General features: G+C 37.1%; 1 protein-coding gene across 1 annotated transcript in view; it reads left to right on the forward strand.

Moving 5' to 3' along the window:
• DTHD1 (death domain containing 1) overlaps positions 1 to 20,431 on the forward strand; it is an 86,144-nt gene that overhangs the window by 22,741 nt on the left and 42,972 nt on the right. Inside the window, exons 6-8 of the mRNA XM_005886679.2 lie at positions 8,186 to 8,350; positions 9,736 to 10,025; positions 19,435 to 19,679. Of these exons, the coding sequence (XP_005886741.2) occupies positions 8,186 to 8,350; positions 9,736 to 10,025; positions 19,435 to 19,679 (700 nt within the window). The remainder of the gene's footprint in view (positions 1 to 8,185; positions 8,351 to 9,735; positions 10,026 to 19,434; positions 19,680 to 20,431) is intronic.

Below are 20,431 nucleotides of genomic sequence, written 5' to 3' on the forward strand. Positions count from 1 at the left end.
CCCTAACAATCTGTGAAGCCTCCTCTGTCATATAACAGATTTTCTTCTGAACTGTTCCACTGGTCAGTCTTGTTGTATAGTTTTGAGCTAATCTAACACTGTCATAACTTTTAAGGCTTTATAATAAGTTGATCCCTGATAGGTAAGCCATATCATATTATTCTTATCCAGATATTTTTTTGGTTTGTTTTCCTTGAAATTTTTCCACTCATATAAAATAGAATTTGTTAAGGTCCACAAAAACAAACTGTTGGGGTTTTGCTGGTAATTGCCTCTGACATATGGGTCAGTTTGGAGAAAGATGACATCTTTAGTATATTGTATCTTTAAATCTATTACCTGTAATATATGCTTCAATTTGTGTTGTTTTCCAATGTCTTTCAATGAAGCATTGCCAAAAAGTCTCCACACATATACTATATACATTTTATTAGGCTTATTCCTAAATACTATATAGCTTTGGTATGTGGATTGGAAAGTCAAGTAAGAATTTAATTTTCCAAATCAAAAATAAAATATCACTCAGACTGGCCAACATAATACAGTAAGCCTCCTTATGTGCAAGTTGTGAACTTTCAAAGATGTGAACATGTGTCTGCATGCCCAACCATGTAAGTTAGTTCACATGTCTGGCATACATCATCATGTGTATGCATTCTCTACAAGTGGCTATGATTTTGTGTACTTTATTGTTCTATGGAGTATTCAGTAGAACAGTATCTTTATTTCAAGTCCAGGATGTATGGAAAAAAGAGTAAAAGCAGTGGTGATACAGTTGGTACTGCTAAGAAGTGCCAAGAGATACTGATGGAAACAAAAGTGAAAATAATTGAGAGAGTGGAGCGAGGCGAAAAGATGACAGACATCTCTTGTTCTTATAACATGAATTGTTCTGGTATGATTCTAAAGAAAAAAGACTTGTGAAGATTATAGAACCTGTGAAGTCTGCTGTGCTGATGATGTCAATGATGTCGGCAATACTATTTAAGAAGCATGGAAAAGTGATAGAGGAAATGGAGAAACCTCTCAGTGTGTGAATGCATGCATGCTAAATTGCTTCAGTCATGTCTGACTCTTTGTGACCCTACAGACTGTAGCCCGCCTGGCTCCTCTGTCCTTGCAGTTCTCCAGGCAAGAATCCTGGAGTGGGTTGTCATGCCCTAACCCAGGGGATCTTCCTGACCCAGGTATCAAACCAATGTTTCTTATGTCTCCTGCATCAGCAGGTGAGTTCTTTACCACTAGCACCACCTGGATCAGCATCAAGTCCCACTTAGCTTAATGCTGCCTGGGAGTTTCCTGAAATACTTTGAGAAATTATTGATGAAAGCAAGTATTTACTTAGTATTCCCTGGTAGCTCAGATGGTAAAGAATCTGCCTGCAATTCAGGAGACCTGGGTTCAATCCCTGAGTTAGGAAGATCCCCTGGAGAAGGAAATGGCAACCCGCTCCAATATTTTTGTCTGGAGAATCCCATGAACAGAGAAGCCTGGTAGGCTATAGTCCATAAAGCTGCAAAGATTCAGACACAACTGAGCAGCTAATGCTTTCATTTACCTAAGGAGGTTTTTAATATGGATGTGACAGCGAATGTGCAATAGAGAAAGAACAAAGAGAAACCAAAGGAAAAAGGAGTAACTGAAAAACCAAAGAGATTCGTGACACAGGAAATGGCAAGGAGATTTTCTTTATTTGAGGAGGTACTGTTTATTCTTGTAACATGTAGAATGTTACATGAAGGTTGCAGCAGCCATTGCAGAATGCAATCCAAAGCTACCCTGTCATCTATGACAAGAAAAAAAGAGCTACTACCCAGACATCACTGGATTTTTTTTTCCAAGAGGGTAGATAGAATTTAATCCAGCAAGAAACCAGAACCTGTGCCATCAATGTCAGGCATGAGTGAAATTGCAGCTTGGCCTCCATCTCCTATTGCTGATGATCCTTCAGCTCTACCACCTCTCACTTTCTTCTCATTCCTCTAGTCAGTAACTTGTTTTGCTTCTTTACTAGATGTCAACCCCTGTGTGCAAGCTATTGTAATATACTACAGTACTTTTCAAGGTACTTCATGATTAAAAATGATTCCTTTATTTTTTGTGTTTGTTTTTTATGTATTATTTGTGTGAAAAATATATTAAACCTATTACAGCATAGTACTATATAGCTAATCATGTTAGTTGGGTACCTAGGCTAACTTTGTTGGACTTATGAACAAAGTGGACTTATAAACTCTCTCTTAGAACAGAACTCATTCATATATAAGGGACTCACTGTATTAAGGAAGATCAGCATTGGAGGACTGACCCTCCCTGACTTCAAGGTGAACTATAAAGCTACAGTGATCAAGACAGTGTGGTAGTGACCACTTAAGAATTGACACATAGACCAATAGAACAGAATAGAGAACCCAGAAAATACAACCAACTGATCTTTGACGAAGGGAAAAAGGCAATACAATGGAGCCAAGTCAGTCTCTTCAACAAATAGAGTTGGAACAAGTGAACATTCACATGCAAAAAGAATGAATCTAGATACAAATATTATACCCTTTACAAAAGTTAATCCAAAATAGTAGCATGTAAACATAAATATGAAACACAACAGCATACAAAACTCCTAGAAGATAACACAGGTGAAAATCTAAATGATCTTGTGTAAGGCGATGACTTCTTCGATAAAACATCAAAGGTATAGTCTGTGAAAAAAATAATTGATATTGTTGGAACATAAAGTTAGAAACTTCTACACTGGGCAAAAAAATGCCAAGTGAGTAAGAAGATGAGTCACAAACTGGGAGAAAATATTTGCAAAAGGTACATCTGATAAAGGACTGATATCCAAAATTCATAAATAAGTCCTAAAACCCACAATAAGAAAACAAAGACCTGATTCAAAAATAGGCCAAAAACTTTAATAGATACCTCACCAAAGACAGTGTACAGTTGCCAAATAAGAATTTAAAAAGATGATCTATATCATATAAGTGAGACTCACTTATAACACTTATAACATATAAGTGTTAACATAACACTTATAATATATAAGTATTAACATAACACTCTAACATATGTAGATATTACTACATACCTATTAGAATGACCCAAATCTGGGACACTGACAACTTCAAATGCTGGTGAAGATGGGGCAAAACAGGAATTCTCATTCGTTGCTGGTGGGAATGCAAAATGGTACACTTTAGAAGATAGTTTGTTGATTTCTTACAAAACTAAATATAATCCCACCATATGATCCAGCAATAGCACTCCTTGGTATTTCCCCCAAAGGAGTTAAAAATGTATACACACAGGTGTTATAGCAGCTTTATTCTTATCTGTCAAAACTTGGTAGCAAGCAAGATGTTCTTCAGCAGGTGAATGAATAAATAACACCCACACAATAGAATATTATTCAGCACCAAAAATAAATGAGCTAACAAGCCACAGAAAGACATGGAGGCACCTTAAATGCGTACTGCTAAGTGAAAGAAGCCAATCTGAAAAGGCTACCTACTGTTTGATACACACTATACAGCATTTTGGAAACGGGAAAACCATGAAGACAGTAAAATATCATAGTTATAGGAGTTTGGCATTGGAGACAAATGAACAGGCACAGTACAAAGACTTTTTAGGTTGGTAAAAACCTAAATCACTCTGTACAATACTATAATGATGGGTATGTGTCAATACGTATTTGTCCAAATCCACTGAAGTGTTAGTCACTCAGTCATGTCCTATTCTTTCGATCTCATGGACTGTAGCCCTCCAGGCTCATCTGTCCATGAAATTCTCCAGGCAAAAATAATGGAGTGGGTTGCCATTTCCATTTCTAGGGTTTCTGTAGGGGAAACTAGAATTGGATGCGTCCTCTAAGGAAGATTCCTGGGCATGTTCATTGTCAGAACATTCCTCTCCTTTGAAACACTTAGGGCTTCCCTGATAGCTTACCTGGTTAAGAATCCGCCTGCAATTCAGGAGGCCCTGGTTCAATTTCTCAGTTGGGAAGGTCTGCTGGAGAAGGGATAGGCTATCCACTTCAGTATTTCTGGGCTTCCTTGGTGGCTCAGCTGGTAAAGAACCCGCCTGTGATGTGGGAGACCTGGGTTCAATCCCTGGGTTGGAAAGATTTGCTGGAGAAGGGAAAGGCTACTCACTCCAGTATTCTGGCCTGGAGATTTCCATGGACTGTATAGTGCATGGGGTCACAAAGAGTTGGACAGACTGAATGACTTTCACTTTCACTTTCTAACTGCCAGATTGTTTAATTGTTAGCCATTCAGTGCAACACAAAGAGTGAACTCTAATGAAATTAAGGACTTTGGGTGGCTATGCTATGCCAATGCAAGTTCATCAATTGTAGTAAACATACCACTCTGGTGGGGAATGGGGAATGGGGATAAATGGAAGAAGTTATGCATTTGTGGGAGTAGGTGATATATGGGAAATCTCTGCACCTTCCTCTCCTTTTTACTATGAATCGAAAACTGCACTAAAAATATAGTTTAATAAACAAAAGAAATTATCCTTGAAAAGTCCCCTGTATTGTCTATTTGCAAAGACAAAATATTGAGGTACTTTGGAACAGATCTTTTTATCTTGGAGAAAAATCTTTAATTGTGTGGCACTAAGGCATGTGTCTGGGAATTATGTTATCAGTACACTGTAAGACTTGAAAAAAGCAGCCTAGGGTGGATATGTGCTGGTTTGTGTATCCTTCTACTTTATTTTTAGATAATTATACCAAAATTCTAGAAATTGTCTTTTCCATCCATGTGGAGCTCATAGAAGTTTTCATGTTCTTCAGTGTTCAGTATAATTGAATATTTGACCTCAAACAGGCCAAACATAATTCCCTCAATGCCTGAAATTTTGGACATGGATAGAGTCTTGAACTCAAGAAATAGCAAAGTCAGCTGTTCTTGAATAAACAAGTTGATTTAATAAAGGTTGATTATGTTTTATGGAACTATTAGTATATCAAAATCTCATCTTTTGTGGAGTCTGATCAAGGGCTATTCACTGCCAGGTAATCCCACTTGTCAAAGTTTGCTGATGGTATCATAAAATAAAGAGTTTAATTGCAGAGTTGTTAAGAACATCTGGAATAAATAAGGATGTCATCAAATTATTTAATTTCAATACAAGTTGTGTCTATTATCATATTAAAGACTAAATTTTAAGTGATAGATGTACTAACTAACCTAATTATGGCACTACTTGTCAATATATACAAGTATCAAATCATCACATTGCACATGTCAAACTCACATAAAGTTATATGTATATTGTATCTCAATGGAAAAAAATAGTCTAAATTTGATCTTCATATCATTAAGGACTTTTTTTACTTTAAGTGATAGAAAAACAAACTCAACAGGGAATCCTTTAGTCCATGTAAATTACAAATCTAGGGATACTTTTATTTTAATATTTCACTTGAGCCATAAAGAATAATATTAAAATATTATTTTTAAGTATTTCTGCTTTTTCTGCCTTTCTCTGTGCCAGTTTCATTCTTTGACATATTTCTCATGCTGGAGATATTTCTACATCTTCAAAACTCCAAGTTCAGTAGAAAAGAAGAATCTTCCTTTCGCCATGACTATACGTAAAAGCCCTGGGTCTTATTCTTACTCCAAATCTGTCACAAACCCATCACTAAATAGATCACTGAAACCAAAAGGAAGACGTGCTATACAAGGCAGGCTCGCCTAGTTTATGACATGATAACAAAAACCTGATTCATCAAAGACAGGCTGCCTCTTGGTCATCTCTCTCCCAGACTTAAGTTGAAGGGCAGTCATTGTTTTGTTGCTGTCATGGTAGCAGAAAAAAGAGCCTTAGATACACTTAAACTAGCAGTTAAATACTTAGCCTGAAAATGACAAAATGACATTTCTCAATATTTATTAACCAGAACTGGTCACATAGCCCCACTCAACCACAGGGGACAAGGAAGTACATTTCTATCATGTGCTCAGAATGTGCAGAAATCGGGTATTTTGGCAGATAGCACTGACGAATGCCACATGTACTATATGGCTCAAATCAAACACCCACCCAGACCTGGGGGTAGCGTCAGCCCCACCACAGTGGATAACATGTAGATTTTCACAGAAAACTTAGGCTATTAGCAGGGAAAAAGTAGTTTTTTATCAGAAAAAATTAATATTACACATAATGAAGTCAATGTATAGTAAATGACCAAAATTCTGGATTCAGTATGAGTATATCTTCCTGTGTTAATAGATCATTAACTTCCAAGTGTTAAAAATTTACCATATTTGTGGTTATAAGCCAAAAGCTAAAAACTTATATTTTCCCCTATCCTCTTGCTTTTAATCTGGGTTGATCAACATAGTCTAAATTTTTAAGGGTAGACATTTTAAACATAGTTCAGTTCCTCATTCCAGTTCATAAGATAGCTCAACCTGTGAAACTAAAGTGGTTTTAAACACATAACTAATTCTATTCACAAATGAAGATGGGAGATTCACGTTTACATATTCATTCTTTTTGTTTGTTTTCTTTTCTTCTTTCTTTTCTTTTTGTTTTAACTTTTTTGGCCCCATAGTATGGCATGTGGGATCTTAGTTCCCTGAGCAGGGATCAAACCCACATCCCTTGTCATGGAAGTGAGGAGTCTTAACCACTAGACCTACAGGGAAGTCCTTGTCTTAATTCTTTTAATTTTTTAAAATGTAGTTTCACTTATTTATATTTGGCTGTGCTGGATCTTTGTTGCTGGGTAGGCTGTTTATCTGGTTGTGGGTAGCTGGAGCTACTCTGTAGTTGTGGTGTGCAGGAGTCTCTCGTGGAGCACGGGCTCTAGGGCATACGTGCTTCAGCAGGTAGGTTCAGTATTTGCAGCTCCTGGGCTCTAGAGTACAGGCTCAATAATTGCGGCACTCGGACTTAGTTGCTCCACTGTACATAGTATCTTCCTGGATCAGGGGAACGAGCCCGTATCTCCTGCATTGGCAGGTAATTTCTTTACCACTGAGCCATCAGGGAAGCCCCCTGTCTTCATTGTTAAGTACTTAGCTAGAGTTGTTCTATCCTCTTATGGGATGTAGCATCATTAGATCAAGTTTTGTTTTTCTTTTTCCAGCAAGATATTCAGTATCAAGGAATTTTCTTTCATTAATTGTGAGGAACCAGTATCTATTTCAATGAATTTAAGAAAAGAAGAACTTACTGTAAGGCTTCAATACTTAATCTCTGCTTTCTCCATCTCTAAGCCTACATTACTTGATCTTGTTTTTTTTTGTTTATTGTTTTTCCTTTTCTCTCTTCACATCTGCTCTAGCATTTCTTTCTTAATAATCTCTCTGCTTACTCATTTTCATAGCCCAGGGCACTACAACCAAAGGGCAGCAAGTTATAATACAATCTCTGGGCCTCTTTATTAGTTAAATTTCAAAGACAGGAATCAAATTGGTTAGGTGTTGGAAATTGATCCACTGTTAGCGAAATCAGCTCTGGTTGGGGGAAAGTATCACATAATACAATACAACTGCCTCTTTTAAGGCTTTAAGGTGGGGCAGGTTAGCAAGAAGGAGAACTGTATAAGAAAGCTAATTGGCCATGCCTACTGTAGGAATTAGGATGAGAATATCAATACCATTTACGCTTATACAATTTTATGTGCTTTACAAACTGTAACTCATTTAATCCTACAAGGTTGATAGTATCATTACACTCATACTGCAGATGAGAAGACTGAGATATAGGGAGGTCAAGGCAGAGCCATCCAGAATTTGGAAGTAGGTAGCATTGCTCCAAAATTTATGGTTGCTATATTGGGTTTACATCAGTGAGTTTACTGTCTTGGGATATTCCCTTAACTCTTTGACCAGGAGCAAAATGCTTCTCATTCTCCAAGGCTCATCTTGAATATTAGCATTGCCACTTTGCAAGCTCTCCTTCTGCTGTTAAACCGTCTCATACATTCCCTTCATTACTACACAGATCACCTTGTCCTATGATTAATACTGTGAGCTTCTACTGAGCAAGGGCAAAATATTTCTTACCTTTGTGTTCTTGATGCATGGTATAATGACTGGCACACAACATATACTTAAAGAACTGTTATTGGATAGTTCACTTAATGAAAGAATGAATTAAATATGATTTATGCTATACAAACCTTACAAATTTCTCTCCTGTTACTGTAATATAGGACAAAAAGCACTTCCATAAGAAAACCCAGAAACAATACTTGCGAATCTTTGAAATTATTGGGATTCAAAAGCCGGGAGAGTGGTTGGTTTGTGCTTGATGATGTCGTGGTGAGATCTGTGCAGAGTGGCCTGATATCATTTGAATTATGTGAACATCTAGAGAGGTAATACAATAGTAAACAATAAATGTTGATGATATTCTATTCTGATGGCTTGTAATTGATGTTTATAGAAGTAGAATCATAGGATTCGATTTTTTTTATTTCTCAGATAGAAATATGAATAGTCCTTTAGGGTGTGTTTAAAATGCAAACTAGATCTGACATGAATACACTATCTGTAATTTCATTCATGGTAGTTTAATAAGTGCTGTTGGAAACCAGTCTTAACTTAGATTTATTTTTACAGCTTTCTTCTAACTCCAAAATAGTTCTAAAATAGTGCCTTCATTTCTGAAATTCCATGGAGATAGTAATTAACTGTTCTTATTATGCTCATCTCCTACGTATGTATTAACTGAATTTGTTATTTCTGTGTCCTCATTTTGCTTTCTCATTTCCATGTTTTCTAGACAGCTCATTACTCTAAGGGTTTCAGACATTTAAAGGTTCATGAGAAGTAGACACTCATAAAGAGAGGGCCATTACATGTCCAAAGACAACCTTTATCTTACAAAGGAAGAGTTACATCTACAATTGTTGTGGGTCAGTTTCCCTAGAAAGAGTCTAAAATGAGAATGCAGGTGATAGATTGAGAGAAGGCTCCCAGCGGACTCCTGTTGAGGAATGAGAAAAACAGATAGGGGCAAGGGAAGAAATGGGAGAAACTATGGCTTAAGTTGAGGTTTGACCTCAGCCTGACACCTCAGGAGAGCCCTGATGTGAGTACCAAGGAGACTGGCTTCACACTCTTTCATCAGTTAGTCTTTGTGGATGTGGGGCTGTGATGAGGGAGGGGGCTCTTTAATGACCTCACACTGATTTGATTACCTCTGTTAAGAACATACCTCCAAGAAGGCCACATTCTGAGGTATTGGGGCTTTGGCCTCCAATACAGAAGTTGGGTGGAGGTGACACAATTCAAATCATTCGGGGTACACTATAACAACCCTTATCACAGTGATGAGATGAATATTTCTATCCCCACTGAATATGATGTATATTTTTATCCTATTGATATTAGGATATTGTTGATAATAAATGGGTTATCTTGATTCTCTCTCTCTTTTTGAAGGAGTACTCTTTGGTAATGCTAGGTAAAATGTAATTTAAAATATGCTGCCATAGGTAGAGCTAACCTGATGATTTCTTTGTTTATGGGCATCTGTTTTAGATTTAGCTTGATTTAAGCTGGTTTCCTGACTGCCAAGAGTTTCATTCAAGTCATTCATTCAAATTCATTCCATTAATGGATTTAATCAGTCTTTAGAATGCTTGATTTTTAAAGGAGGTTTGGTTTATCATGGCCTTTCGGAGGTGTGATTAGTTATTTGTGATATTTTTGAGACCGGTTGTTTTCCCTCAGGTCACTCCTCTTTACCTCTCTGCAGGTTTATCGTGCTTCACTCTTCTTCCAGTGTGGACAACGGCCATTTGGTTTCCTTTGTGAAGTCTTTGGAGGAAGCCATGTTCAGCACCACTGCCTGTGTTATACTTTATTACCAGAAAGACAACCCACATAGAATTGTTATTTTAGTGGTGCCTTCTAAAGATTTATACCAGGTGCTTGGGAACTTGCGCTCAGAAGCTTCTAGTGGTCCTCCAGAACCATCTCGCCATTTCCAAGTGAAAGAAGGAGAACTGCTTCTTTTACGATTTACTGGAAATATATTTGCTTCAAGTAAGTATCATGAAATTGTTTTGTATATACTGTGGGCTATCAGCCACGTGCTTCAGATGGAGTTCCCTAAATGTGCTTCAAAAGAGTCTTCAAAGGACTGAGGGAAGGCTTTGGAAAAGTAGGAAAAGGACAAGGACTTATTTATGTCTTTCTTTCCAGTCTGTTTCTTCTCTTTTTTAGGGCATGCATGTTCCCTTATGGGCCTACTCTAAGTGACGCTCTTCTGGAAATAGTCTTCTCTCCATAACTGCTCTAGCTGAGACTATGCTAGGATCATCTTTCCAACACCAATGTAGTTGCTTTCTAAATATTCCTTTGCTTCTACTATTAGCCATGTGAAACAAAATGTATTTCCATACAGTAACAGCAGTGATCTTTTAAAATTATAAATCATACTTTATTACTCCCCCCAGTTAAAACTTTATAATTACCTCCTATTCTACTTCAAACAATATCAAAACTCTTTATGTTGTTCTGCAAAGAATCTGATCTAGGGTCAGTGTACTCCCAAGAGATGTATGGATAGAAATATGTTTCAGTATAATTGCCTTATTTATAATTCCATTTCTTTTATTTTGTATACCTAAAAGTCTACACTGAGAAGGAGTCAGTAAGTTTCACCACACTCAAAAAAGGTTCAAAAGTTGCTATGAACCTCAAATCCAGATGACATACCCCTGCTTACCTCTTATCTTTACATTTATCTAGTGATCTTTTATTTCTATTACAAATCTTACCACAACTTGAAATTATTTATTTGTTCTTATACTTTTCATTCCTATACTTAAGTTCTTGACTAGAATGTAGATTCCATGAGGGCAGTGACTGTGTCTTTCTTGCTATGCATCCCTGAGACCAGAGTAGTTCCTGGCACTTCAAGGGCTTTCAATAAATACATAGTGAATGAATGAATATATGATGCCAAGGAAAACAAGGTGAATGACTATAAGAGGTGACAGGAGAGGTGGGAGAAGTAAGGAAATGACTAAGGTAGAAAAGCTAAAAAGAGATTAAAAAAAAAAAGTAAGCAAAAAGAACAGAGAGAAAACAGCTGTGTGAGAGAAGGGAAGAAAATATCTTTGGGGGGTGCTGCCATCACAGGCATTTATTTTTATGAAAAAGACTACTTTCCCTTTCTAACTCCCTTCCTTGAGGTAGAATAAGATCTAACAGTGTGCATGTAAAGGAGGAGGTGTGGGGGGAAATTCAGAAATGGGTTTTGTGGGGATTTCTGGCTCATTATAGACTTGACTTAAAGTAATATTCTCTATTTATAAATTAATATAGATCCCATTGATTTTTTAATGGTTTCTGTTTTCTAATTTTGAAAATTACTCCAAGCTCCACTGGCTCTTTGCTCTTTGTTGTTTCCAAAATGATGTGGCTTAAAGCTTCAGCTGACCTTTTTTGGTTTCTCAAAAATAAGTGAGATTCAAAGTATCCCAATTTGAAGTATCTCTTCCACTGTCACAGACATTGCCTCAGCCATCTGAGCCAGCTGTCAGGACCTAGGGAGTAAGTGACACAATATCAGAAAAAGGGGAAGGGAAAGGAGAGGAGGAAAGGAAGGAAGGGTGAAAGACATCCCTCCTACTTGGCTTCCAGGGAAGAAACCACCCTGGGACAATCTCTCTAAGATACAGTCAAAACCTGGAAGTGTCTCACCCAAACTAATGATGCAGAAGACTTCCTGTAATACTTGGGACAGCAGCTGTGTTTACTTCCTGCCCTAAACAGGAGAGTTACTGTGATTCTCATAGGCAGGGGTGAAGTGTACTGTCATCTATAAGGGGGAGTGAAGAGCATACACTAAAATAAAAGTGCCTGGAGACAGCCAGTGTGTTCACAGTTCCTCAATATAGGAATGAAATACTCCTCTTCAGTCAGGGAAAATGCACCAGGCAGAATGCCAGGATCCTTCCTGCTTCGCCTTTTTTAGAGATGTATATTCAGACATGGAGCTTCACTGGATTTTCTCCATCCATCTTTCTAGTGTATAACATATAAGCCCCCAGTACAATCTAAGAGGAGCAAGACCCTCAGCAAAAAACTGATACCTCTGTTTGATTCCCTTTGTTGTATGGCAGAAAGTAACACAACATCTTAAATAAACTATGCTCCAATAAAAAAAAAAAAACAAAAACAGAATTTTTACCTCATCCTTTCATCAGGGCCTGTGGTAGCCTCTGTGAATCTCAAATACAAACAGCCAGAGGTTGTCTGCCTGGGGGTCCATCTCTTGACCTATCCCCACGGGCTTCTGCAGTTGTCTCCTACTATATTTTCATATCTCATTATAATGATCATGTTCAGAGAAGCCTTTCCTGTCTTTCCTGATTATATCAGTTTGTATTTTACTTTTTCAGATTTCTATGTAACTCTCATTGGAAATGGCCATAGATTTCATCTTCTATTTATTTTTTAATTGCTTGATCAACATCAGTGTCTGTGACTACAGTCCCAAGAGAGGACTGTCTCTTTAATTAGGGAGGACTATTCAATTCCCAGCACCTAGAATGGTACCTAAAAGCTATATGAAGTATTTGTTCAAAGAATGAAGACAAAACCTTGGGGATAAACTCAACATTATAGTATTGTGTGATTAAAAGTATTTAAAACTTTAATAAATTTAGATGGCTTCTCTCTGAGAAATATCAAAATCTCTAAATTCATTACATAGTTGGACATTCAGTCATGTCTGATTCCATGGACTTTGTGACCCCATGGACTATATAGTCTATGGAATTCTCTGGTCCAGAATACTGGAATGAGCGGTCATAACCTTCTCCAGGGGATCTTCCCAACCCAGGGATCGAACCCAGGTCTCCTGCATCACAGGTGGATTCTTTACCATCTGAGCCACCAGGGAAGTCCAAGAATACTGGAGTGGGATCTTCCCAGCGTATACTTCCCAGGAATCAAACTGGGGTCTCCTGCTTTGCAAGCAGATTCTTTACCAACTGAGCTATCAGCTGGAGCGATCAGGGAAGTCCGGGCTACCAAGGAAGCCCTCTAAATTAATTACATGGAATATAATGATTCTTTTGATTGAGGATCTCGCTACATGGAGATTATTTCTACTTCTAAGAGAAAATTAGACATATTTCCCCTTTACACTGGCCTTTGGCATTCCTCTGGACACTGCTAGAATCTGCCGTCTTTCTCTGGGTTATACATGTTGATATAGCACTTAAGCTTTCTAGTGTATCACATCTGAGCCTCCAGTGCTCATAAAATTCATAAAATGCTGGGAAAGGGGCAGAGAGAATTGTACATAATGATGCCTTAGCACAACTCACTCATAACACTAAGTAATGCCCTAAAGAGGTTTGTGTGTGTCCAAGTTTCCCCAAATACTCTTTGGCCTAGAGAAGTAGTTTTCCCAGACACAAGTGTTAGAGTGTTAAAATGGCCATCCTTTTATTCATTTAACAAAGATTCCTTTCCTTTATTATACTGTATTTTACTGCAGAGAGACATAGAAGAAGCAAATAAGTAAATAAAATGTACAGCTTAATGAGATGGAAGCTTCCTTAAAGACGAATAAAGCAGGGAAGGGACATAGAAAGTCTCAGAGAGAGTGGCAGATTTGTAATTTTAAATAGACTCATCTGAGAAGATCTTTTTGAGAAAGTACCATTTCAGCAGAGACTCAAAGATGAGAGAGCAAGCCACGATCCTATCCCAGGAGAGTCTGTCCCAGGCAGAGCAAGAAGGCTGAGATGGCTGGATGAGAGGGAGGGAGAGGAGACTTGGAGGAGATGAAATGGATACTGTTCCTGCCTTGAAGGGCATTTTAAGGACTTTTCCTTTTATTCTAAGTGAAATGGGGAGCCCTGAAGGATTTTCAACAAGGTTGTCACACAATCTGGGTCAGATTATATCTGTGTTGAAATTAGATGATGTAAGGCAAGTTAGCAGCAGGGAAATCAATGAATAAGCCATTGCAATGAACCAAACAAAGAATACTGGAGGTTTAGAGGCAAACATATTGGAAATCATGTCTGGCATTTTTGCCATAGACATCTTTGCTGTGAGCATTTTTACTGAATAACTTATTGACCATAACGCAATTTTGCCATAAAAGATACAGTGACAAAAAATAAAAAAGGGAAATTTAAAAGCGAATTTTAAAAGCTAGTGGAGGTGATGGAATTCCAACTGAGCTATTTCTAATCCTAAAAGACAATGCTGTTAAAGTGCTGCACATAATATATCAGAAAATTTGGAAAACTCAGCAGTAGCCACAGGACTGGAAAAGGTCAGTTTTCATTCCAATCCCAAAGAAGGGCAATGCCAAAAAATGTTCAAATGACCATACAATGGTCCTCATTTCACATGCTAACAAGGTAAATCTCAAAATCTTTTAAGCTAGACTTCAGTACTACGTGAACCAAGAACTTCCAGATGAACAAACTGGATTTAGAAAAGGCAGAAGAACCAGAGATCAAATTGCCAATATGTGTTGGATCATAGAAAAAGCAAGAAATTCCAGAAAAAAATATGCTTCATGGACTATGCTAAAGCCTTTGATTGTGTGGATCACAACAAATTGTGGAAGATTCTCAACCAGACCACCTTGCTTGCCTCCTGAGAAACCTGTATGCAGATCAAGAAGCAAAAGTTAGAACTGGACATGAAACAATGGACTGGTTCCAAATTGGGAAAGGAGTACATCAAGGCTGTATATTGTCACCCTGCTTATTTAACTTATATGCAGAGTACATCATGTGAAATGCTAGGCTGGATGAATCACAAGAAGGAATCAAGATTGCTGGGAGAAATATCAACAACCTCATACAAGCAGATGATACTACTCTAAAGGCAGAAAACAAAGAGGAACTAAAGAGCTTCTTGATGAAAGTGAAAGAGGAGAGTGAAAAAGCTGGCTTAAAACTCAACATTCAAAAAACAAAGATCATGGAATCCAGTCCCATCACTTCATGGCAAATAGAATAAAGTGGAGACAGTGACAGACTTTTTTTTCTTGGGCTCCAAAATCACTACAGATAGTGACTGCAGTCATGAAGTTAAAAGACACTTTCTCCTTGGAAGGAAAGCTATGACAAACCTAGTAAGCAAGTTAAAAAGCAGAGACATCAATTTGCTGACAAAAGTTCCGAAGTCAAAGCTATGGTTTTTCTACTACTCATGTATGGATGTGAGAGTTGGATCATAAAGAAGGCTGAGTGCCAAAAAATTGATGCTTCCAATCTGTGGCACTGGAGATGACTCTTGAAGTTCCCTTGTACAGCAAGGAGATCAAACCAGTTGATCCTAAGGAAATCAATTCTGAATATTCATTGGAAGGACTGATGCTAAAGCTGAAGATCACATGTGGCCACCTGATGTGAAGGGCCGACTCGTTGGAAAAGACCTTGATCCTGGGAAAGACTGAGGGCAGGAGAAGAGGGCGACAGAGGATGAGACGGTTGGATGGCATCATTGACACAATGGACTTGGGTTTGAGCAAATTCTGGGAGATAGTGAAGGACAGGGAAACCTGGCATGCTGCAGTCCATTGGGTTGCAAAGAGTCGGATGTGATTTAATGATTGAACAACAACAAAACCACCTAATGAATCATGAGAAATGAATAACAAAATTATAAAGACTTTATTGTGAAATATAAAATATTTAAATACAATTAAAATGTGTGTAGTTTCATGCCAATGCTGCACAGATAACTGATTTATTTTGTGACTTGTACCTAAGCACTTGTCTCTAAGTATTTGTTCATTTTTATATATATATTTTTACTTGTTTATTTATTTAGCATTGTTTTTATTTTTTTATTCACTAAAATGTCATCCATCACTGAGAGAGGTATCAGTTTCCAAATACTGGGATGCATATTTGTAACTGAGCTTTGTGGAGCACTGCAAAAATACTGTCTGTGCTTGGTATATTGTCACATGTCCATTGATACATGTTCCAAAGTTCTATGGGAAAAGTGAAAGTGAAAGTCACTCAGTCACGTTTGACTCTTTGCCACTCCATGCATTATACAGTCCATGGAATTCTCTAGGCCAGAATACTGGAGTGGGTAGCCTTTCCCTTCTCCAGGGGATCTTCCCAACCCAGGCCTCCCACATTTCAGGCAGATTCTTTACCAGATAAGCCACAAGGGAATATGTGTTCAACTCTGGGTCTCTCAGGCCCATGGTCTCAGCCTCTTTCTACCCCAGTGTAGTGTTTCAAAGAAAAAAAAACCAAAAAACAAAAAAAACAATTCATGGGGTAAATCATTGTCATCTGTCATGATTTTTTGGTTGTATATGTCAAATGAACCTATTAACCAGGTATTTTATCTCTTACAGCAAAATTGTCTTGTGGCCTGATCACTAAATCTGTGATATTACACATGCTGTGCTGTACATAGTCACTCAGTCGTGTCCAACCCTTCATGACCCCTTAGACTGTAGCCCATCAAACCCTGGGACTGAACCCAGGTCTTCTGCATTGCAGGTGGATTCTTTACCATCTGAGCCACCAGGGAAGCCCAAGAATACTGGAGTGGGTAGCCTATCCCTTCTCCAGGGGAACTTCCTGACCCAGGAATTGAACCAGGCTCTCCTTCATTGCAGGTGGATACTTTACCAGCTGCTCTACTAGGGAAGCCCTATGGCCTGAGAGTTATATGGCAAAAAAGTTTATGGAAAAAGGCTCTGAGAAAGAGCCTGTAACTATTTGCTATAGCCTATTTGTCTATAGCAAATATGCTTACAGTGAAAGTACCTATAACTAGAAGAGATGTGTTAGGACAGAGAAATATCCCGAGCCAGTGGTTTTCATGAGAGTCTTCTGGTTCTCCGCGTCCCTAGCCTGTTACTTCCTCATCTTACCTTTATAAGCAAAAGCACATATTACTACCTTTGTACTTCCTATGTTTTCAGTGAAAAATACTCCAAAACCCAATATTGAGAAAATATATTGCTATAAGAAATATCTAGTAACACAAAATATAAATAAATCCTGTTCTTCTTTCTATGATAAATTTTTACTGTATAGTTACTACCTTCTATTCCTACTAGGAACTGTATACATAATATGCACAAAGAGAAAGGTTCTCAAAATGTCAACTCATGATTGCTTTTATAATTTTGGTATGTAATGAATGACTTTTGGTTTTACTTCTCTAAATATGACAGAGTGGGAGAAAAAAAATAAAACAGTGCAATTTTCTGTGCTACTCATCCTCTTTTGGTTCTGTTATTTTTTTAAAACTGTGACAAAGGGTCTTCCAAATATAGTGTAGTATATCTTAGTGACAGTGAAATTCCACCTTTAAAAAGCTACATAATGTTTTCTATATAGAACAATAAGGTAATGTTATTTATTAATAGTAAATGCTCAATAATTTTATCCTTATTTCATATGTAAATGTGATTCTTAGAGATTTACATTTTAGATCTTTAGTTTTTTTTAATTAACTGGCAATAAAAGGTTGATAAGTTCCTCAATCTTTATACAATATATGTATGTAAATTATTGCTTATGAGTAATTGTGTACCTGGCAGGGAGCACCATTCATGAGATGGAAAGAGAAATTTAGTAAATTATATTCTACTGGGACAAAAGTCGCAACATTTTTCTTGCTAGTACTCTAGAGGGATGGAAGTAGGAGTTTGTTAGGTTGCCCCCCCGTGATCCAGAAACTCTAATTTATTATTTTCAAGATGGCATTTCAGTTTCAGTGACTCCAAATAATTTTCCGCCCCCCTACCCCATTTTTTTTTTTTTTTTAACCAGAGTGATTCTTTTAAGGCAAATCGGTCTAGTCATGCTTATCTTAGAATGTCTTAGGAATCTGTTTAGTTCAACGAACCAGGTTGCCCCTAAAACACAGACTTGTGCAAAGGAACATACTGCTATACCTTCCATAACCTGGAGTTATTCTAATTCTAGATTTAACTGTGCTTTAGAAAGCCACCAAAATGACCTCTAGCAGTCACAACAATGAGAAAAGTATTGATGTCATCTGCATCTCTCAAAGAACTCTTATGTCATTGGGAAGATTGGAAGTTTCCAGTCAGAGAGATAGCGAGGTAGATTAAGATAGAGATAGGTAGATAGAGAGAGAGAGATCTTGGAGTAGTCAACTTTCAGGCCTCTCAGAGCAGCAGGAAGTTGCTGCTGATATAAAAGCTTCATATTGACATTTTTTTAAGAAATTCCAGTGGGTTGTTTTTGTCATAAACACAAATTCAAAACAATGTAAGAATCCCATCTGTTTTTTCTCATTTGTTGTCTTGCTCTTGTTTACTGAGCTCTTATTATGTGCCACATCCTTTCCTAATCATTCTATCCACACATTATCTCATTTCATCCCCAGAACAATCCTAGGAGGTAAGTTTTATTTTTCTTGTTTTAAAGGTAAGGAAGTGAAGGTTCTAAGAAGTTCAGATGTGAAAGAACTGGATAAATATTGCCATGTAAATAAATACTAGAAGCTGAACTTGGATCTAGATCTTTATGTCAGAGACATAGTATAACTGTGACTTTATGGCTTACTTTTAAATTTGTGAAGGGTAATGCACACCTGCCTTAGGGAATGTGACCGTGTCTGTTTTACTATTCCAATGAGAAGGTGAAATAGCCTGATAGTCATGGTAAAACCCCTATGAGTGAAATGTTATGTTCACTAAAGTTCAATTATTTTCAGTGGATCGTTGAGAAGACTTTTACATATCCTTGTGTGGGGGGATTCACTAGGTTTTAATAGAAATTTCAGTAACTATTAAATCTAGAAACTATTACAGTTGAAAGTTCTAGAACAGCACTGTATTTCTGCCATGGTGAATATGTTTTATATATGTACTCTCCAATAAGGTAGCTACAGACAGATGTGGCTATTGAACATTTGAAATGTGGCTACAATGCCTAAGGAATTGAATTTTTAATCTTAGTTTCAACTTTAATTTTAAAAGCTACATGTTGCTACCATATAGGAGAATATATTTCTAGAATGTCCATGGTGAGGTCATGATAGTGTGCAATATGAAATGGATAGTTAAGTGAAAGGAAAAAATGTCATTGTTAAGAAGTGAAAACAATTTTCTAAGCAGACAAACAGCTAAATATTTCCAATGGTTTCTTGTAGTATAATGTAACAGAAAGTGAAAATCAGATCAATGATGATTTCCACAAATGCATAAAAAAAGAAAAGAACCAAGGATATGAGATCTAGAAGAAGCGGCCAGAGAGAACATAGTTCAAGTATAGATGAGAATTTTTTTAGCAATTTACACAATCTCAGTCTAGTGCTGCTTTGCTAGGTTATGTTTTGATAAGAAGTATTTACACACAACAGATAAATTTAAAAAATGAATGATTATTTGAATTTTTAAAAATTAAGTTAGATCCGTGGTATGTATTAACAGTAACAAATACATTTTGCTTTTATTTAGGCAATGGGAAGGATTATGGGAAAGACTACAAGCTTATTTTTCATTTACAAAGGAAACCTAGACTGGAACTCCAAATCAAAGAAGTGGATGAATTTGGAAACTATAGCTGCCCTCATTATAAGGGTGCCATTGTAGTTTATAAAGTACCTAAAGAAAAGATAGTCTGCAACTTGGATGAATCTCTTATATTTAATGAAAACAATTATCAGTTGCCAATTTGCAAATTAGCATTGAGATTACCAAAGGTGAGTAATTTTGCCTCCCTAATTACTATATTTTGTTAATTTCCTGTAATTCTCTACAAATTCAATATTGCAGATATATGGATACTTATGGTTAAAAGGAAAGCTAGGAATAATGGTGACAAGGAAAGAGTGACTAGCCCCAATTTAAGAGTAATAGAATACATATCAGGAAATAAAGTTCTTTCATATCATCATTATTCTAGGAACAATTCAAGTTGGTTTGATCCTGACAGGATGTTGTTAATGACTATTGAAAAATGTCATTCATTTCTATAACTGCATCTGATTAACTAGAAAAATCAATTATAAAAACATTGAAAATATTTGGAACACAACACTTTGAAAAATTGTGTGGTGAGCAGAAAAATTGTTTTGAAATACATTCAGGATAAACAAATCCTGCACATTTAAGACTTAATTACTCTTTCATTTCTGATTTTACTTGAGTTCTTTTTCTCTTGGTTAGTCTAGTTAAAGTTTTTTCAATTTTGTTTATCTTTTCAAAGAACTAACTCTTAGTTTCATTGATCTATTATACTGTCTTTTCAGACTCTATTTCATCTATTTCCACTCTGAAAAAAGGAAAAGTATTAATCACTCAGTTGTGTCCAACTCTGTGGGATCCCATGGACTGGAGCCTGCCAGGCTCTTCTGTCCATGGAATTCTCTAGGCAAGAGTACTGGAGTGGGTAACCATTCCATTCTCCAGGGGATTGTACCAACCCAAGAACTGAACCCAGGTCTCCTGCCTT

Source organism: Bos mutus, chromosome 6, assembly GCF_027580195.1.
Source record: "Bos mutus isolate GX-2022 chromosome 6, NWIPB_WYAK_1.1, whole genome shotgun sequence".
NCBI lineage: Eukaryota > Metazoa > Chordata > Mammalia > Artiodactyla > Bovidae > Bos > Bos mutus.